Below are 20388 nucleotides of genomic sequence, written 5' to 3' on the forward strand. Positions count from 1 at the left end.
ACAGTGATCATGGGGGGCTTCAATATGCAGGTGGACTGGGTAAATAATGCTGCCAGTGGACCCAAGGAAAGGGAATTCATTGAATGTTTACAGGAGGGCTTTTTGGAACAGCTTGTGATGGAGCCCACGAGGGAACAGGCCATTCTGGACTTTGTGTTATGTAATGAGCCAGACTTGATTAAAGATCTTAAAGTAAGGGAACACTTAGGAGGCAGTGATCATAATATGGTAGAATTCAATCTCCAATTTGAAAGAAAGAAGGTAGAATCAGATGTAAAGGTGTTACAGTTAAATAAAGGTAACTAAAGGGGCATGAGGGAGGAACTGACGAAAATCGACTGGGAGCAGAGCCGCGTGGGAAAGACAGTAGAACAGCAATGGCAGGAGTTTCTGGGAGTAATTGAGGACACAGTACAGAGGTTCATCCCAAAGAAAAGAAAGGTTATCAGAGGGGGGATTAGGCAGCCATGGCTGACAAAGGAAGTTAGGGAATGCATCAAAGCAAAAGAGAAAGCCTATAATGTGGCAAAGAGTAGTGGGAAGTCAGAAGATTGGGAAGGCTACAAAAACAAACAGAGGATAACAAAGAGAAAAATAAGGAAAAAGAGGATCAAATATGAAGGTAGGCTAGCCAGTAACATTAGGAATGATAGTAAAAGTTTCTTTAAATACATTAAAAACAAACGGGAGGCAAAAGTAGACATTGGGCCGCTCCAAAATGACGCTGGTAATCTAGTGATGGGAGACAAGGAAATAGCTGAGGAACTGAATAAGTACTTTGCGTCAGTCTTCACAGTAGAAGACATGAGTAATATCCCAACAATTCCGGAGAGTCAGGGGGCAGAGTTGAATATGGTAGCCATCACAAAGGAGAAAGAGCTAGAGAAACTAAGAGGTCTAAAAATTGATAAATCTCCAGGCCCAGATGGGCTACATCCTAGAGTTCTAAAGGAAATAGCTGAAGAAATAGTGGAGGCGTTAGTTATGATCTTTCAAAAGTCACTGGAGTCAGGGAAAGTCCCAGAGGATTGGAAAATCGCTGTTGTAACCCCCCTGTTCAAGAAGGGAACAAGGAAAAAGATGGAAAATTATTGGCCAATTAGCCTAACCTCGGTTGTTGGCAAGATTCTAGAATCCATTGTTAAGGATGAGATTTCTAAATTCTTGGAAGTGCAGGGTCGGATTAGGACAAGTCACCATGGATTTAGTAAGGGGAGGTCATGCCTGACAAACCTGTTCGAGTTCTTTGAAGAGATAACAAATAGGTTAGACCAAGGAGAGCCAATGGATGTTATCTATCTTGACAGTGTGGCTCTGAGGCAGCGCAGACGGGGAGAAGTTGCTGAACACAGCGGGTCTGGTGGCCTGAAGTGCATATGTTTTAATGCAAGGAGCATTACGGGTAAGGCAGATGAACTTAGAGCTTGGATTACTACTTGGAACTATGATGTTGTTGCCATTACAGAGACCTGGTTGAGGGAAGGGCAGGATTGGCAGCTAAACGTTCCAGGATTTAGATGTTTCAGGCGGGATAGAGGGGGATGTAAAAGGGGAGGCGGAGTTGCGCTACTTGTTCAGGAGATTATCACAGCTATACAGCGAGAGGGCACCTCAGAGGGCAGTGAGGCTATATGGGTAGAGATCAGGAATAAGAAGGGTGCAGTCACAATGTTGGGGGTATACTACAGGCCTCCCAACAGCCAGCGGGAGATAGAGGAGCAGATAGGTAGACAGATTTTGGAAAAGAGTAAAAACAACAGGGTTGTGGTGATGGGAGACTTCAACTTCCCCAATATTGACTGGGACTCACTTAGTGCCAGGGGCTTAGACGGGGCAGAGTTTGTAAGGAGCATCCAGGAGGGCTTCTTAAAACAATATGTAAACAGTCCAACTAGGGAAGGGGCGGTACTGGACCTGGTATTGGGGAATGAGCCCGGCCAGGTGGTAGATGTTTCAGTAGGGGAGCATTTCGGTAACAGTGACCACAATTCAGTAAGTTTTAAAGTACTGGTGGACAAGGATAAGAGTGGTCCGAGGATGAATGTGCTAAATTGGGGGAAGGCTAATTATAACAATATTAGGCGGGAACTGAAGAACATAGATTGGGGGCGGATGTTTGAGGGCAAATCAACATCTGACATGTGGGAGGCTTTCAAGTGTCAGTTGAAAGGAATACAGGACAGGCATGTTCCTGTGAGGAAGAAAGATAAATACGGCAATTTTCGGGAACCTTGGATGACGAGTGATATTGTAGGCCTCGTCAAAAAGAAAAAGGAGGCATTTGTCAGGGCTAAAAGGCTGGGAACAGACGAAGCCTGTGTGGCATATAAGGAAAGTAGGAAGGAACTTAAGCAAGGAGTCAGGAGGGCTAGAAGGGGTCATGAAAAGTCATTGACAAATAGGGTTAAGGAAAATCCCAAGGCTTTTTACACTTACATAAAAAGCAAGAGGGTAGCCAGGGAAAGGGTTGGCCCACTGAAGGATAGGCAAGGGAATCTATGTGTGGAGCCAGAGGAAATGGGCGAGGTACTAAATGAATACTTTGCATCAGTATTCACCAAAGAGATGGAATTGGTAGATGTTGAGTCTGGAGAAGGGGGTGTAGATAGCCTGGGTCACATTGTGATCCAAAAAGACGAGGTGTTGGGTGTCTTAAAAAATATTAAGGTAGATAAGTCCCCAGGGCCGGATGGGATCTACCCCAGAATACTGAAGGAGGCTGGAGAGGAAATTGCTGAGGCCTTGACAGAAATCTTTGGATCCTCGCTGTCTTCAGGGGATGTCCCGGAGGACTGGAGAATAGCCAATGTTGTTCCTCTGTTTAAGAAGGGTGGCAGGGATAATCCCGGGAACTACAGGCCGGTGAGCCTTACTTCAGTGGTAGGGAAATTACTGGAGAGAATTCTTCGAGACAGGATCTACTCCCATTTGGAAGCAAATGGACGTATTAGTGAGAGGCAGCACGGTTTTGTGAAGGGGAGGTCGTGTCTCACTAACTTGATAGAGTTTTTCGAGGAGGTCACTAAGATGATTGATGCAGGTAGGGCAGTAGATGTTGTCTATATGGACTTCAGTAAGGCCTTTGACAAGGTCCCTCATGGTAGACTAGTACAAAAGGTGAAGTCACACGGGATCAGGGGTGAACTGGCAAGGTGGATACAGAACTGGCTAGGCCATAGAAGGCAGAGGGTAGCAATGAAGGGATGCTTTTCTAATTGGAGGGCTGTGACCAGTGGTGTTCCACAGGGATCAGTGCTGGGACCTTTGCTCTTTGTAGTATATATAAATGATTTGGAGGAAAATGTAACTGGTCTGATTAGTAAGTTTGCAGACGACACAAAGGTTGGTGGAATTGCGGATAGCGATGAGGACTGTCTGAGGATACAGCAGGATTTAGATTGTCTGGAGACTTGGGCGGAGAGATGGCAGATGGAGTTTAACCTGGACAAATGTGAGGTAATGCATTTTGGAAGGGCTAATGCAGGTAGGGAATATACAGTGAATGGTAGAACCCTCAAGAGTATTGAAAGTCAAAGAGATCTAGGAGTACAGGTCCACAGATCACTGAAAGGGGCTACACAGGTGGAGAAGGTAGTCAAGAAGGCATACGGCATGCTTGCCTTCATTGGCCGGGGCATTGAGTATAAGAATTGGCAAGTCATGTTGCAGCTGTATAGAACCTTAGTTAGGCCACACTTGGAGTATAGTGTTCAATTCTGGTCGCCACACTACCAGAAGGATGTGGAGGCTTTAGAGAGGGTGCAGAAGAGATTTACCAGAATGTTGCCTGGTATGGAGGGCATAAGCTATGAGGAGCGATTGAATAAACTCGGTTTGTTCTCACTGGAACGAAGGAGGTTGAGGGGCGACCTGATAGAGGTATACAAAATTATGAGGGGCATAGACAGAGTGGATAGTCAGAGGCTTTTCCCCAGGGTAGAGGGGTCAATTACTAGGGGGCATAGGTTTAAGGTGAGAGGGGCAAAGTTTAGAGTAGATGTACGAGGCAAGTTTTTTACGCAGAGGGTAGTGGGTGCCTGGAACTCACTACCGGAGGAGGTAGTGGAGGCAGGGACGATAGGGACATTTAAGGGGCATCTTGACAAATATATGAATAGGATGGGAATAGAAGGATACGGACCCAGGAAGTGTAGAAGATTGTAGTTTAGTCGGGCAGTATGGTCGGCACGGGCTTGGAGGGCCGAAGGGCCTGTTCCTGTGCTGTACATTTCTTTGTTCTTTGTTCTTTGTTCCAAAAGGCCTTTGATAAGGTGCCTCACGGGAGACTGCTGAGTAAAATAAGGGCCCATGGTATTCGAGGCAAGGTACTAACATGGATTGACGATTGGCTGTCAGGCAGAAGGCAGAGAGTTGGGATAAAAGGTTCTTTTTCGGGATGGCAACCGGTGACGAGTGGTGTCCCGCAGGGTTCAGTGTTGGGGCCACAGCTGTTCTCTTTATATATTAACGATCTAGATGACGGGACTGGGGGCATTCTGGCTAAGTTTGCCGATGATACAAAGATAGGTGGAGGGGCAGGTAGTATGGAGGAGGTTGGGAGGCTGCAGAAAGATTTAGATAGTTTAGGAGAGTGGTCCAAGAAATGGCTGATGAAATTCAACGTGGGCAAGTGCGAGGTCTTGCACTTTGGAAAAAAGAATAGAGGCATGGACTATTTTCTAAACGGTGACAAAATTTATAATGCTGAAGTGCAAAGGGACTTGGGAGTCCTAGTCCAGGATTCTCTAAAGGTAAACTTGCAGGTTGAGTCCGTAATTAAGAAAGCAAATGCAATGTTGTCATTTATTTCAAGAGGCTTGGAAAATAAAAGCAGGGATGTACTTCTGAAGCTTTATAAAGCACTAGTTAGGCGCCATTTAGAATACTGTGAGCAATTTTGGGCCCCACACCTCAGGAAGGACATACTGGCACTGGAGCGGGTCCAACGGGGATTCACACGGATGATCCCAGGAATGGTAGGCCTAACATACGATGAACGTCTGAGGATCCTGGGATTATATTCATTGGAGTTTAGGAGGTTGAGGGGAGATCTAATAGAAACTTACAAGATAATGAATAGCTTAGATAGGGTGGATGTAGGGAAGTTGTTTCCATTAGCCGGGGAGACTAGGACCCAGGGGCACAGCCTTAGAATAAAAGGGAGTCACTTTAGAACAGAGATGAGGAGAAATTTCTTCAGCCAGAGAGTGGTGGGTCTGTGGAATTCATTGCCACAGAGGGCGGTGGAGGCCGGGATGTTGAGTGTCTTTAAGACAGAAGTTGATAAATTCTTGATTTCTCAAGGAATTAAGGGCTATGGAGAGAGAGCGGGTAAATGGAGTTGAAATCAGCCATGATTGAATGGTGGAGTGGACTCGATGGGCCGAACGGCCTTACTTCTGCTCCTATGTCTTATGGTCTTATGTTTCTCCCCGGTCTTCACCACCACTACTTGAGCCCGCCAGGGGCTATTGCTCGTTTTGATGACCCCTTCCTTCAGCAGCATTTGGACCTCTGACCTGATGAAGGTCCGGTCCTGGACACTGTACCGTCTGCTCCTGGTGGCGACGGGTTTGCAATCCGGGGTGAGGTTCGCAAACAGGGAAGGCGGGTCGACCTTTCGGGTCGCGAGGCCGCAGACAGTAAGGGGGGTATAGGGCCGCCAAATTTAAAGGTCAGGCTTTGCAGATGGCACTGGAAATCCAGCCCAAGAAGGGTGGCTGCGCAGAGGTGCGGCAGAACGTACAGGCGGAAATTGCGGAATTCCCTGCCTTGGACAGTGAGGTTTGCTAGGCAGAACCCCTTTATCTCCACCACGTGTGACCCGGAGGCCAGGGAGATCCTTTGGTTTACGGGATGGGTGACAAGAGAACAGCCTTACCGTGCTCAAAGCTTTCCGTGCTACCGGAGTCGATCAGGCACGATGTCACGTGGCCGTTGATGGCGATCGTTGTCGTGGCTTTCGCTAGCTTCAGGGGCTGACTCTCGTCCAGGGTTACGGAGGCCAGCTGCAGTAAAGGAGAGTTCTGGTCGGGCAGCGTGTAGTCGGCTGTGCTGGGGGCCTGAGACCCCATCCAAGATGGCGTCAGCCACGGGTCGCACATGGAGTCCGGGGATGCTGAAGATGGCGGCGGCGAGGGACAAAATGGCAGCGCCGACCCGTCTAGCGTGGTGGCTGGGTGGGGCAAAATGGCCACGGCCGTGGGTCGCACGCGGCCTGGGGATAGGAGGGCGGCGGTGGGCCTTGGACGGCCGGGACCACGGCCACGACGCGGGCCTGGCAGACCCCGACATAGTGGCCTGTCTTGCCACACCCGTTACAGGTGGTGGTGCGGGCCGGGCAGCGCGGGCGGGGATGATTCGCCTGCCCGCAGAAGAAACAGCGTTGGCCGGCAGCGATAGCGGGCTGTCTCGCCGCGCAGGCTTGCGGGGTTAGCGGCAAAGTCTGGGGGGCTGCCGCGACGGTGTGCCACGCAGCCCAGGGGGGCGCCGCGCGTCCGGGAGCAAAAGCCAGCGCGTTTTTATACGTAACGTCCATGGACCCCGCCAGGGCCCGTGCCTCAGTGAGTTCCAGTGTGTCCATTTCAAGGAGCCTTCGGCGGATGTCGGGGGAAGTCATACCTGCCATGAAAGCATCCCTAATTAAAAGTTCCGTGTGCTCGTTGCCCGAAACTGGTGGGCAGCCAGAGTTTCGGCCCAGCACCAGCAGTGCCCGATAGAAGTCTTCCTGTGTTTCTTCAGGGCTTTGCCTTCCAGTTGCCAGCAGGTGACGGGCGTAGACCTGGTTCAGCGGACGGATGTAATGTCCTTCTAGCAGCTCGATAGGTGCAGCATAGTTCGCCGCCTCCTCGATCAGAGGGTAGATCCCAGGGCTGACCCGCGAGCGTAGAAGGTGCATTTTCTGCCTTTCCGTGGGGGTGTCGGCGGCCGTGTCGAGGTAGCCCTTAAAACACGCCAGCCAATGCTTGAAGATAGCAGCGGAGTTGTCTGCGTGGGGGCTGAGCTGAAGGCACTCCGGCTTGATGCGGAGATCCATCCTTTCGACTGAAGTAATAGCTGATTAAATTGATGTGCAATCAATTACTCTCGAGAAAAGGTGAGTCATAACTAATAGGCTTTAATCAGCTAGAACTGTTCCTAGCAGCTTTGATACAGAACGTGAAGGCTGCTGGGATGGCATTGGTTCTTATGCTCCGCCTCTCAGGGCGGAGCTCTGTACATTAGCCAATGGTAGACTCCTAGGTCTAGCCAATAGTCATCCACCTCTCAGGTACTGCAATACCTGGTATTACCACAACCCCTCAATGTTAAGTTCCCATCCTTGGTCACATTGGAGCCATGTCTATGTAATCCCAACTTACATCTATCTGCGCAACTATTTCATCAATTTTATTTTGAATGCTCCGCGCGTTCAGGTACAAAACCCGAAGGCTAGTCCTTTTAACATATCCTGTGCCTTCCCTACTATTTCTTTGAGTGTTTTTATCTGATACAGGCCCTTGATTTCTCTGCCTATCACTTTTCTTATTCTCCTTTCTGTCTTTTGCTCTTGTTCTTGATTCCCCCTGCTCTGAATCCTTACACAGGTTCCCACCCCCTCTGCCATATTGGTTTAAACCCTCTCCAACCGCTCTAGTAAGTACCGCCCCAAGGACATCAGTCCAGGTCCTGACCAGGTGTAACCTCCCCCAGAACTGGTCCCAAAACATTGGTATGCAGGCGCAGCAAGTGATTAGGAAGGCAAATAGAATGTTAGGGCGCCATCTACTGGCTGCAATGCGTCTGAAAGGCGGTGTGGCCAGTAGATGCCCGGAGGTCCCTCATCCGGGACCTACCCGGCTCGCCAAGCCTTGCGAGATTATAATGCGGTCTGGCAATCTGAATCCCACCCATTGTGGACAAGATCACAATGTGGAAAATCTGCAGATTAGAGTGAGACAGCTAGTCTCACTCTAATATGCACTTTCTGGATCTACCGAGGCCCTGGGATCTACCCCCTTCACCATAACCAGGGACCAGACTGAACGGCACTTGAAGGGGGTCTCCCAGGAAATTGGAGGTTACCAGGTGGTGCCCTCTGGGCAGGGTGGCATCCTGCCACTGCCAATGCCACCTGAGTGCCACCCTTGCGCTGTCAAGGTGGCATTGCCCATTGGTGGGGCACTGCCATGGTGCCAGGCTGGCAATGGCAAGGTGCAGGCCAGCATTTGTCCCATGGCAAGGATCGGGCCTGGGAGTGCCTTGCCCATGTGGGGTGAGACGGGGTGGGGTGGGGAGGGGGGGGGGCACAGGACCCCTGTATCAGTGAGTTAGGTCTTTGAGGGGTTCGGGGGTCACATCATATGGGTCGAGAGATCAGGGCACCATTTAAAAATGGGGTCCCAATCTCTTTCTGCGCTGAGGAGTTTCAGTGTGCAGAGCTCCCCAGTGCAGGAAACGAGACTATGTGCGGACTCGGTGGGAAGTTCCCCGCTGAGGCCCCGAATTGTCCCAATAGATAGTGTGGTGTTTCTTGGTGTTTAATTAAAAAAAGGATATAATTTCTTTAGCAGTAGTTCAGAGAATGTTCACTTAACTGATTTCTGGAACGAAGGTGGCTGGGAAAATGACCTGGTGTTGTAAGACATCTTACTGGGAAATGACAGGTTTCATTGAACTGTCTCGCCACATGGCAGAGGCACTCCCCACCTCACCCCCCTGACACATGCAAAATGCCCGTGGATGTAGGAAGTACCATTTAATTGACCACTCAGGTAGTTCAATTGAGCTCCTGCTCGGCAGCTCATCTCCCATGTTTCCCGACCTAGTAAAGCAGAATGGCAGCAAGCTAACGGGTAGTCCCCTGACGCTTTCCTGCACCATTTTGCCAGCATTCCTGCCTCCAAGACCACCAATGGCATGGTAAAATTATGATCTATATCTGGAGAATATTGCAAGGAGCCCTCCATCTCCCCTCCCACATTCAGTGTGGCTCTGACATACAAACCTCAACTTGAGCAGTTTAATCATGTGTTCCTCTTAAGTTTGAAGATCAAGGGGTGGCCATGTTTCTGACAAAAAAAGCCTAATGGTAGCTTCATGGGCACTTTGTGTAGACTTGGTAGTGTATGGTGGTGTTTCTGTAATCGATGGGACATTGATATGGTAACATTTTGTGTTGTCAAATGTTGGTTCATGTTCTGATGCCTTAATGGCCACATGTAGTCAATCAAGTCCTGCATACAAAGTAAACACGCAGCAAACTCTCCTACAGATTGCGGAGCTGTGAGGAAGGTCACATTAGAATCTAGAACACTGTCAAATGCTTAATGCAGATGATAACTACAGACTTGGAGATGTGGCTGGTGGTCCCCATTACAGACTGAAAGTGCTGAAAAAACAAAATCAGGGCTGTGTTAGCTTTGAGACAAGGAATGATGCCCCTCCTTGCTCCAGCAGATCTGGCTGCAGAAGCATCTTTCTGAACCTTTCCTGAGTGTTTTTCAGGAAAATAGGGTTTTGGTTAGCTTGTCGTGAGGCAGAAAGTACAAAGCCTGGCTGCTGGTGGGGTGGGGGGGGAGGATTGATGTTGCTACTTTGACAAAATTGATTGCAGTATCAAAATATGGTACTACCAAAAAATGCAAAGAAGGTTTGGTACCTCAGTTCATGTGTCAAATGCTGCTATTGGGAGATGCTGAACGGAAGCCAAGATCCAGAAAGGAGAGCAAATTAAAAGCAGAGTCTTCAAGGAGTCTTGAATTGCTCCTGCTGATTCCTCAAGAGATTATTGGTAATTCACCTACTTACTCTCTTGCATACACAATCCATGAGCGAAATGTGTGTGTGTGGTGGGGGGGGGGGGGGGGGGGGGAGGACAGAAAAAATCTTAACATGTGAAGATAAATACTCAACAATGTAAGCAAACGATCTGTGAGCACTCTCCTTGACACCAGAAATAATAAATGTCTAGCCTTTAAAATGTAATTTTCAAGAGTGTAAGAACTTGCATAAAACACAGATAACCTAAACAATCTGGTTTTCCGTGAGCAATTCTCAAATAAAGGTCAGAAATTCAATTGCTGCAAACCTTGCATTCCTTTTACAAGGATAAATTTAGGACTTCAAATAAAACCCATCTCTCTGGATTGCAGAAAATCAGCTGACAAATATCTCAACAGGAAAAGACAACATCAGTACTGAAACACAGGCCAAAGTATCAACGTGCAACCCTGCAGGAATGTGCTGTCATAACAGGTCAGTGTAAACCAATGGACTCAAGTCAATTTAATCTCAGTGCAGTGGGAACTATGGTCAGTGACCTGCCCTAAAACCATACATCAGAGAAAACTTCTTGGCAAGCAAGTTTGCAATTTAAAAAATAAATGTGCGTATCTTAGCTTAATCACAGAAATACTGAAAATATATTTACATAGTCTACAAAATTGCATTTAATTAAATTAATTACTTTATTTAATAAAGAATTGCATCCGACGCTATGCCCCAAGGGTTCCTATGTGCTGTTTAGCAAGCAACTGACTGAAAAGTACACTTTGAGTTAGTGACTGTCATATATTAGGAATTATTTGAGCATCACATTGAGTCAGATGAAATTATAATAAAATGGCTGACGCAAGAAATCTTGAATCCTCAGGATTCACCAAAAGAACAGTGCAGTCACAGAAACATAATTTACCAACTTCGAGGCACAGAATCATAAAGCTGTACAGCACAGAAAGAGGCATGTCATCCTATCATGACTTGGAAATGGTAAATTAAAAAATGATGCACTTTACCTCACCAGCCAACGGTGTAAACCAACATCAAACTCCCTAAAGGGAAACATAAGAGTTTTAATTAAAATAAATCCAAACAAGAACATGAGCTTCAAGAGTGGACAATTAAACAACTCACTGGAGGAGGAGGCTCCGCAAATATCCCCAACCTCAATGATGGAGGAGCCCAGCACACCAGTGCAATAATAAGAAGAATCTTTATTAGTGTCACAAGTAGGCTTACATTAACACTGCAATGAAGTTACTGTGAAGATCTCCCAGTCGCCACATTCCGGTGCCTGTTCGGGTACACAGAAAGAGAATTTAGACTGTCCAATTCACCAAACAGCACTCTTTTGGGACTTGAGGGAGGAAACCGGAGCATCCAGTGGAAACCTACACAGACACGTGGAGAGCGTACAGACTCCACACAGACAGTGACCCAAACCAGGGATTGAACCCGGGCCTCTGGCGCTGTGAAAAAACAGTGCTAACCACTGTGCTATCGATAAGGCGGAGGTATTCGTAACAATCTTCACTCAGAAGTGCGGAGTGGATTATCCGTCTCGGTCTCCTCCAGAGGTCCCCAGCATCACAGACGTCAATCCTCAACCAATTCAATTCACTCCACGTGATGTCAAGAAACGGCTGAAGATACTGAATACTGCAAAGGCCATGGGCCCTGACAATGTTCCAGAAATAGTATTAAAGATTTGTGCTCCAGAACTTGCCCCGCCCCTAGCCAAGCTGTTCCAATAGTTACAACATGGGAATCACCCAGCAATGTGGGAAATGGTACACAAGCAACAGGACAAATCCAACCTGGCAAATTACCACCCCATCAGTCTACTCTTGACCATCAGAGAAATGATGAAAGGGGTCATCAACAGCGCTATCAAGCGGAACGTACTCAGCAATAACCTGTTCACAGACAATTCATTTGGATTCTGCCAGGGTCACTCAGCTCCTGACCTCATAACGGCCTGATTCAAACATGGACTAAAGAGCTGAATGCCAGAGGTAAGGAGAGAGTGATTGCAGTTGGCACCAAGGCAGCATTTGACCGAGTATGACATCAAGGAACTCTAGCAAAATTGGAGTTCTGGGAATAAGGAGGGAAAACCTTCCGCTGATTAGTCATACCTAGCACAAAGATGGTTGTGGTGGTGGAGGTCAATTATCTCAGCTCCAGGATATCACTACAGGATTCCTCAGGGTAGTTTCCACGGCCCAATCATGTTCAGTTGCTTCATCAATGACTTTTCGGCCATCATAAGGTCGGAAGTGGGGATGTTCGCTAATGACTACACAATGTTAAGTACCTCGACTCTGCAGATATTGAAGCAGTTAATGTCTAAATGCAGCAAGACCTGGATAAAATCCAGGCCTGGGTTGACAAGTGGCAAGTAACATTCATGCCACACAGGTCTTTTGACATTTAATGGCATTACCGTCACCGAATTCCCCACTATCGACACCTCGAGGTTACTATTGCCCATAAACTGAACTGAACTAGCCATATAAACAGCGTAGCTACCAGAGAGGGTCAGAAGCTAGGAATCCTGCAGCAAGTAACTCACCTCCCGACTCCCCAAAGCATGTCCACCATCTGCAAGGGACAAGTCAGGAGTGTGATGGAATATTCTCCACTTGCCTGGAATGAGTGCAGCTCCAACAACACTCAAGAAACTTGACACCATCCCGCTTGATTGCTCCCCCTTCCACAAACACTCACTCCCTCCACCACAATAAACAATGGCAGCAGTGTGTGCCATCTATGAACTGCAGGAACTCACCAAGTTCCTGAGGCAGTGTAAAGTTCTTGTCGGATGGTCTAATTTATATTACAAGAACACTTGTAGCTAAAGCAATACGCAATTTATTAACACTAACTGTGGGTAAACTATATACAAAACAACAGATGAATAACAGTATGATCTTGCACGCGCAACCTCTCTCTCCAGATTTCTCCAGCCAGTCTGCCATCTCCTGACTCTTAACATTCACTTATATACTAGTGAGGCTCCTAGTGGTCAGTCGATGAATTACAACACAACCATGATGCCACTACAGGCAGCACCTTTCAAACCCCTAGTCACTGCCATATAGAAGGACAAGAGCTGCAGATACCTGGGAGCCCCACCATTGGAAATATATCACTGTCGCTGGGTCAAAATCTTGGGTGTATACTGTGGGTGCAGTTACACCAAATGGACTGCAGAGGTTCAAGAAGGCAACTCACCACCACCTTCTCAAGAGGTAATTAGGGATGGATAATAAATTCTGGTACATCCAGGGATGCCCATATCCTGTAAAATGAAGGGAAAAGGTATCTAACTGTAAATATTTTACTGTTCTATTGACATAAATTTGGGAATACATATTTCATAAATGGAAACACTGTTTATTCTGCTATTTTTATTGCAATATTTCAACACTGAAATAGTTAAACTAATGGGGAAACCAAATATTCTGGGCTGGATTCTCCGCCGAGGGAATTCTCCGTTTTGCCAACGGCCCGGGGGTTCCCTAATGGCGTGGAGCTGCCCCATAATGGGAAACCCCATTGACCAGCCGGCGAAACGGAGCATCCCGCCAGCGTGCTGAACCACAAATCTGGCACGGCGGGACAGAGAATGTAGCCCGCTTTCTTTCAAAAGGAGTCAATTAAACATTAACTGGGCTTTATTGGTGGAATTAAGTGAAATTAGACCAATATAATTTAATCAATGCTCAAGTTGTTCTTTTTAAGCAATGTCTTCACTACCAGAAATTAGGAAAACTAATTTAACAATTTGATATTACTCACAAATCAAAAAATGTTCATTACTGTTGTTATATGATGGGGACACCGTTGCCTAATTCTCATGCCTCTACATTCTGTGACTAGATCAACTTAGAATCATTTTTGTTAGTGACTGAATTAACTATTTCAATTTATTTTTGTTCAAATTGCACAATTCTGTCCTTTCACTCCTCAAAACAGTAAAATCAATGGCATTGTTAATAAGTGAAATCTTTTCTACAATCCCGGTTCCCTGGAACCATTAAATACTATTACATGCTAAATAAATCCTGGACCTTACTGTCAGGATAAAAGTGTCTGACTAATACCTGGGATTATGTTCAATCTGGAGGGGGTCCAGGTGGCCAGGAGTTGGAGGGCCCTGCATAGGCTTAACTTTACAAGGCTGGTGGAGCAAATGGAGTAGGAGTTCAAGAGGTTGGACTCATTGCCGCTGTCCTTGGCGGGTAGGGTGCAGTCAATCAAAATGACGGTGCTCCCAAGGTTTTTGTTCCTGTTCCAGTGCCTCCCCGTGCTTATCCCGAAGGCTTTTTTCAGGCGGGTTAACAGGAGTATAATGGGGTTTGTGTGGGCGCGAGGGACTCCGAGGGGTTCCTTGGCAAGATCACGGCCCGTATTTAACGGCACTTAAGTGCCGAAAATGAGCTCCTACATGAGCCTTGCCATTATTGGCTGTCTCGCTGTCTGCCTCATTGGTGCTTCACCGTCTCACTGCTAAAAAGGGGAGCTCCTTTTAAATGCTTCCTCATCACTCACTCCCAGTCAACACACAAGCATGGCAGTGCGCAGACATACTCTGCTTTGGCAATGCCAACCTAGGCAGGCTTCCTGACGTTGTGGAGGAGAGACAGGACATCCTGTTCCCCCGAGGTGGTTCAGAGGACCAGCAGCAGGTCAGCAATGGCGCCTGGGAGGCAGTGGAAGAGGTTGTCAGTGCAGGCAGTATGACCAGGAGGACGGCCATCCAATGTCGGAAGACCAATGACCTCCACTGAGCTGCAAGAGTAAGTTTCCACCTCTTTCCTGGCATCAGTTCCGCCTGCGGCCCTCAAATTCCCAAACCCCACCCCCACAGATCACTGACTGTCACCGCGCACCCTCCCCACACCACTCTTCAGGCTTGTTCCTCAGCACCCCATAGCATCCACCAGCACAACCCCTTCATGTCCAGTTCCAGTGCCAACACATGCCACCTGCTATAGACCCCCTGACCCATCAAGCATGCGGCTGACAGTGCCCTCTCTTTGTCCCCACAGGAGAAGATAGCGCATAATAAAAAGGAAAGGGCCAATATGGAGAGGGACGGAGTACCAGAGATCCAACTCCTCACCCCTTTTGAGGAATGGGCCCTGGAGATCGTGGGATTGACGGAGGAGAGAGCAGTTGACAAATCCCAAATTTCTTTACCCGTCAGTCTGGCCTCAATAAAAGTCGAGATGGATTTGCAGGTACAGCATTAGTTATTTTATTTAGCTTGCAAGCTTGATTCATTTCACAGAGGCAAAAGACACATCCAGTCTCCTACACCCCGGAAAGCGAATGAACAAAGAGACAAAGGGATCTCTGCAAATCAATTCAAATGGTATCAAGTTTCACATACACGATTCCCATAGGTCATCCTATACCCCTCCTGACCTAGTCAGACATTCTGATTGGCTCACTTCCAATCCCTTCCTTTGGCCCCTATTACCCAGCATCCTTTTCTCCTCCTTTGGTGGACACACCTCCTCCTTGCTTTGCCATGCGGTCTGAAATCCTTTGTCTGTGAACTCACCAGAATGAGACTGGCCTATCTCTACATTACAGTAACTAATATCTCTAAAGTAACTATTTTATATCACATTCGTCATAGTCACCCAGAGCAAGGTTGGCCCGCGCCACAGAGGCGAGGATCCACTGCCCCTTCACCCTGATGACCTGTCTCAAGTGAGTAGTTCATGTCAGACAAAATGATCCTACCCTCTCACTGACCACATGTCCGTTGTCTCGCAGGATCTCCATCTGCTGGGGCCAGGCCATCTAGAGTTGTTACCCCCCCCTCTCCCGCCGCACAAGAGGTCATCTCGGAGGAGAGCTCTGAGGAGACAATTGGCGAGACATCATAGCTATCACCCCCACCTTCCACCAGCGCAGAAACACACCTCGATGGGTGACATTAGTGGATAGGTTTCTGGGGCACTATCTGGCGAGTACAACACAGTTGCTTATGGGATTCTCCTTTCTTAAGGCTAAGTGCCGGTGCCAAAGGAGGATCCGTGCCGTTCCACAACGGGAAAATCGGCGCAAAACCCTCACCAATTCCGCTACAGTTAAGGGACTAGCACCGGCGCCAAGTGAGATACCCGTGGAACGCACGGAAAACAGTTGGAGAATTGCTGGGTCCCGTGCTGCACATGGGCTGACAAGCTGCAGCCACGCATGCCTACACCCCCCACACACGCACTGGTCACGCCAGAAAAGATGGCGCCGGCCGTGCTGGACTGCGTACCCGCCCATCCCGACCCCATAACCCACCTCCTGATCATCCCCCACTCCTGGCAGAAGCCCCCCAGTGGAACGGATCTCGGCCGAGCGTGGCGGCGCTGGACACTGTGACACCACCCCCCCCGACCATAGGCAGGCCTTACCAACAGGAGCAAGCTGAGGCCTTAAGTGGCCCTGAATTGGCCACTTAAGGTTCTCAATTGGCCTGGAGGCAGGAAGGCAGATCTTCCCACCCCTGAGTTAAGTGAGATGACAGGGTGGTTAGGATAGCAATGAGCTTTTCATGCACCCAACACATGCCCACCCAATTAAAGGGAAAGGGCTGGATTCTCCAATATTGAGACTATGTCCCCACACTGGCGTAAAAACGGTGGGGTTTTACTCCTGAAATTTCTGTAAAAAAGTTAAACAAATTCATAGCCCTGCAGGGGGCTAGCAGGGACCCGGAGTGAATCTCGCAGCTTTTGCTGCAGATACAGGCTCCCGCACTTCTGGCTCAGAGGCCGCGCGTGCTCCATGGCGGACTCGGACCGCGGAGCCAAACCGAAGAAAGAGACACCCCCGATCGGCCGCGCGCCCAAGCCTCAACCCCGCACATTAAATTCCCGGCCGCCTGTAAGGCCCCCCCCCCCCCCCCCCCCCGGTCTCCGATCCGCCCGCCCCCGACCAGAGCGGCCGCGGACTGAGTCTGCAGCTGCCTCGCGAGCATCCCGACTGGCAATAGGTGGTTAGTTCCACGCCGTCGGGAACTCAGCCAGTCGGGAGTGGAGGATTGCTGTGCGGGCCTCTGACAATGGCCCCCCGGCGGCATGGCGTACTTCGCAATCACGCTGATTTTCAGTGCCCAGAGAATCGCCGGAGCGGCGCCGGGCTCGATTACGGCGTCAAACTGGAGAATCCAGCACAGAGTGTTCATCCAGCCCTTGCTTGCAAAACTCAGAACATAACGGGCGAGATTCCCCTGCTTTCCAGGCACATGTTTCTTTGCAGGGGAGGTGACACATGGTTTGCTGGCAGTGGAACTCTCTCTTCCTGCTGTTGTCAATGGGAATTCCCATTGAAGCCATCCCACGCCAACAGGAAACCCGTGGATGGGGTGCGCTCCCGCCAGTGAACAGCCGGAAAATTCCGGCCAATATCTAACACGGGATGTGATTCCACAATTGGGGGATATAATGCATGTGTGCGAAAAATTACACTAACAGCCAATTTAAGCTGGGCTCACAATGTTGCTCAATTATTAGAAGCGACATAAGCAGTGACCTGTTCTCTGCAGGCAAAACTCCCACCCGATGAATGAAGACAAAAAAACTTGAACAGCATGTCTCTTTTTTCAGCAACACACTTCTGTGGTAATAGATATGAGCCCATAATTATTTGAATTGAAAAAATAAAATCAGCAGACTTCTGCAACTAAACAGGGGCACACATCTTCAAACTGAAATGTTATGCTAAACATTTCATAGAACTAATGGGCCATGCAATTCAGACTGCAGCAGAAGAACCTATTTATATTACAATGCAGCAACACAATTCTGATCAACTAGAAACAAGCAAGCATCAATCCAGCTTCTTGTCATCGCTTCTCTATCCCATGGTCACCACATCTCAATCCTATTTACCCTGTTCAAATAACTCCCCATACCAAAATTTGATTTCTTGCTCAAGTCCTAAAGCATATAATTCCCTCAGAAATACGATGCTATCTCCCTCAGCAAGCCCGGATCAAAGCCTTCCAATGAGGTGCCAAAAAGCACTTTTGGTCGATAGCTTTAAGTTCCTGGGGGTCACCATCACCAACAGTCTGTCCTGGTCCACACACGTTGATGCAACAGTCAAGAAATCCCAACAACGTCTCTACTTCCGACGGAAGCTAAAGAAATGTGGCATGTCTGCATCGACTCTCACAAACTTCTACAGATGTACGATAGAGAGCATCCTATCCAGCTGCATCACAGTTTGGAATGGCAACTGCTTGGTCCAAGATCGCAAGAAACTGCAGAGTGTGGTGAACTCAGCCCAATGCATCACACAAGCTTGCCATCCCCATATTGATTCTGTCTACACCTCCCGCTGCCTCAGGAAGGCAGACAGCATTATCAGAGATTCCTCCCACCCAGGCATTGCCTTCTTCCAGACCCTTCCATCAGGCAGAAGGCACAGACGTCTGAAGACCCGCATCCAGACATAGGAACGGCTTCTTCCCCACAGCTACAAGACTCCTCAATGACTCCCCCTCAGACTGATCTGTTCCCTGTAAGAAGACCATTCACGATGCCCTATGCTGCTCTTGCTCATGTATTTGCTTTGTTTGGCCCCTTGGTCCGCACTGTAACCAATCACTGTTTGTCGATGTACCATTTGTCAATGTTCTCTGTTGATTATTCCTTTTGTCTACTATGTACATATTGTGTACGTTCCCTCGGCCACAGAAAAATACTTTTCACTGTACTTCGGTACATATGACAATAAATCAAATCAAATCAATTCAAAATCCCTGTTACACCACAGAAGTGTATGATACAATTCATTTCTAGGGGCTTTTCACAGTAACTTCATTGAAGCCTACTTCTTGGCTCCCCCTTTCAACAATCATGTGCTACCCTTTACCAATTTTAGCCACCAGCAAAGGGTTTGCATATTTCCCATGATGTTCAGTTTTACTTTTTCATTTTCTTCCCTGGCTGATGTCACAATCTCCAATTGCCACATTAAGAATTGAATGGGCTAAAGCTGCCCACAACTTATTGCACCCCCACCCCCCAAACCTCCGTGGGTTCCCCGACGACGGTCAGACAAACAAACCATGCAAATTGCCATTAACTTTGATCCTGCTCGTGGCCAATGGCAAGCTGCTTGCACAGTGGGGAAGCCCCAGGGGGGTCAGGACTGATCATCCTTGCTCATTAAAACAACTGCCTGTTGGTGTCCCAACAGGCTTTCCAATCTTGCATCACATCAGTGGGAAATCAATCGGAATCAACACCCAATTACGAAAGAGTGGCGTGCACAAGGCGGTTCTCAGTTCACCAGAGACTTCGAGGGGAGTACAACAACATTCTGCCATTGTGCGATGTTGTTCCTGTTGCATTGTCCGCCGCCCTGGCAGGGAAGACAGCTTCCTACCTCCATCTCCATGCCGAGCTCATCACTATACTGCTGGACCCATGGGCCCCTCTGTGTTACCATCTCGGAACAGTACTACGCCTGGGGTTGTAGAGTATGGGGCTCACCTTCCCCCGTGATGTAACATAACAGTGTCTATCAGGACAGCACTGTGCTGTGGGACTCATGTAGCCACCGCAACATGGGTTTGTACTTTGACCAGGTGTGGCGTGAGAGAAGAGAGAGGATTCGGGGGGTTGGCTAATAATGGCAAACAGAGGAGCAAAGAGGTGGATGAAGACGACGAACAATGGAAGGCAAAGGGAATAACCAAGGGGAGGGAAGCTCGAACCTGACAAGGTTACAGGAAAATCTTATAAATAAGAGGGTCAAGAGGATACCACATAGTTTACTGGAAGGGGTTTCCATGAAGACTCCAGATGTGGTGGAAGAGGTCCAAGTGGGGCATGGGCACCTTGCAGGTGATGGGCTCAGTGGGGTGGGGGGAGGTGGTTAGATTGAATTGAGGAACAATTGAGGCTGCTCCCCTTTTCCCTCTGGGTTGCTGACATCCTGCACAGTCCAGTGAAGACGGGTGGGTTGGAGACTGCGCTACGAGTGTGCTGGACCGGGATTTAAATGTGGCTCCGTGACCTTTGAATCCCATCAGCTGAGGGCAGGCGGATGAATCAGCAACAAGGAAGCCGAATGGAAATGCGCCTCTACATAATTAATGAGTTTTCAGGCGTTGAATTTGATGTGAGAACCTGCCAGTCTGGCTAGTGGGACAGGCTCCACCGGTGCTGCCCACCACCACGCTTGGTCTCAAAGTGAGAGAATTCCACCCCAACATCCACATTGGCCACCATCTCTGTCCATGGTTTCCTGTTTCAGAGAATTGACTAGGATTTTTGTTTTCACCTTCAAGTCAATCCATAGCCTTACTCTCCTTATTTCAAGGATGCCCAATTTATCTTTATTTTTATTTTTTTTTATTCTCCTCCTTTTTCACATTTTCTCCCACGTTTACATCCATCAACAATAAACAATAATCAGCAAGATATGTCAGTCCCCATAATAACGATCCCATCTACCCACCAACCCCCAAACCTCAACCCGCATGTTTACATAAACAAATGACAAAAAGGAATCAGGGATCACCCGTAGTCACCCTTAATCTTACACAGCTCCCCACCCCCCCACCCCCCTCCCCCCAGGTCTCCAGCTCCTCCCGTCCAC

General features: G+C 48.3%; 1 protein-coding gene across 4 annotated transcripts in view; it reads right to left on the reverse strand.

Moving 5' to 3' along the window:
- Positions 1 to 20388, reverse strand: part of hhat (hedgehog acyltransferase) — a 446467-nt gene that overhangs the window by 314298 nt on the left and 111781 nt on the right. For all 4 annotated transcript variants that reach the window (XM_072509767.1, XM_072509760.1, XM_072509778.1 and 1 more), the window contains exon 9: positions 10776 to 10811. In XM_072509767.1, the coding sequence (XP_072365868.1) occupies positions 10776 to 10811 (36 nt within the window). The remainder of the gene's footprint in view (positions 1 to 10775; positions 10812 to 20388) is intronic.

This window comes from Scyliorhinus torazame, chromosome 1, assembly GCF_047496885.1.
Source record: "Scyliorhinus torazame isolate Kashiwa2021f chromosome 1, sScyTor2.1, whole genome shotgun sequence".
In the NCBI taxonomy this organism is placed as follows: domain Eukaryota; kingdom Metazoa; phylum Chordata; class Chondrichthyes; order Carcharhiniformes; family Scyliorhinidae; genus Scyliorhinus; species Scyliorhinus torazame.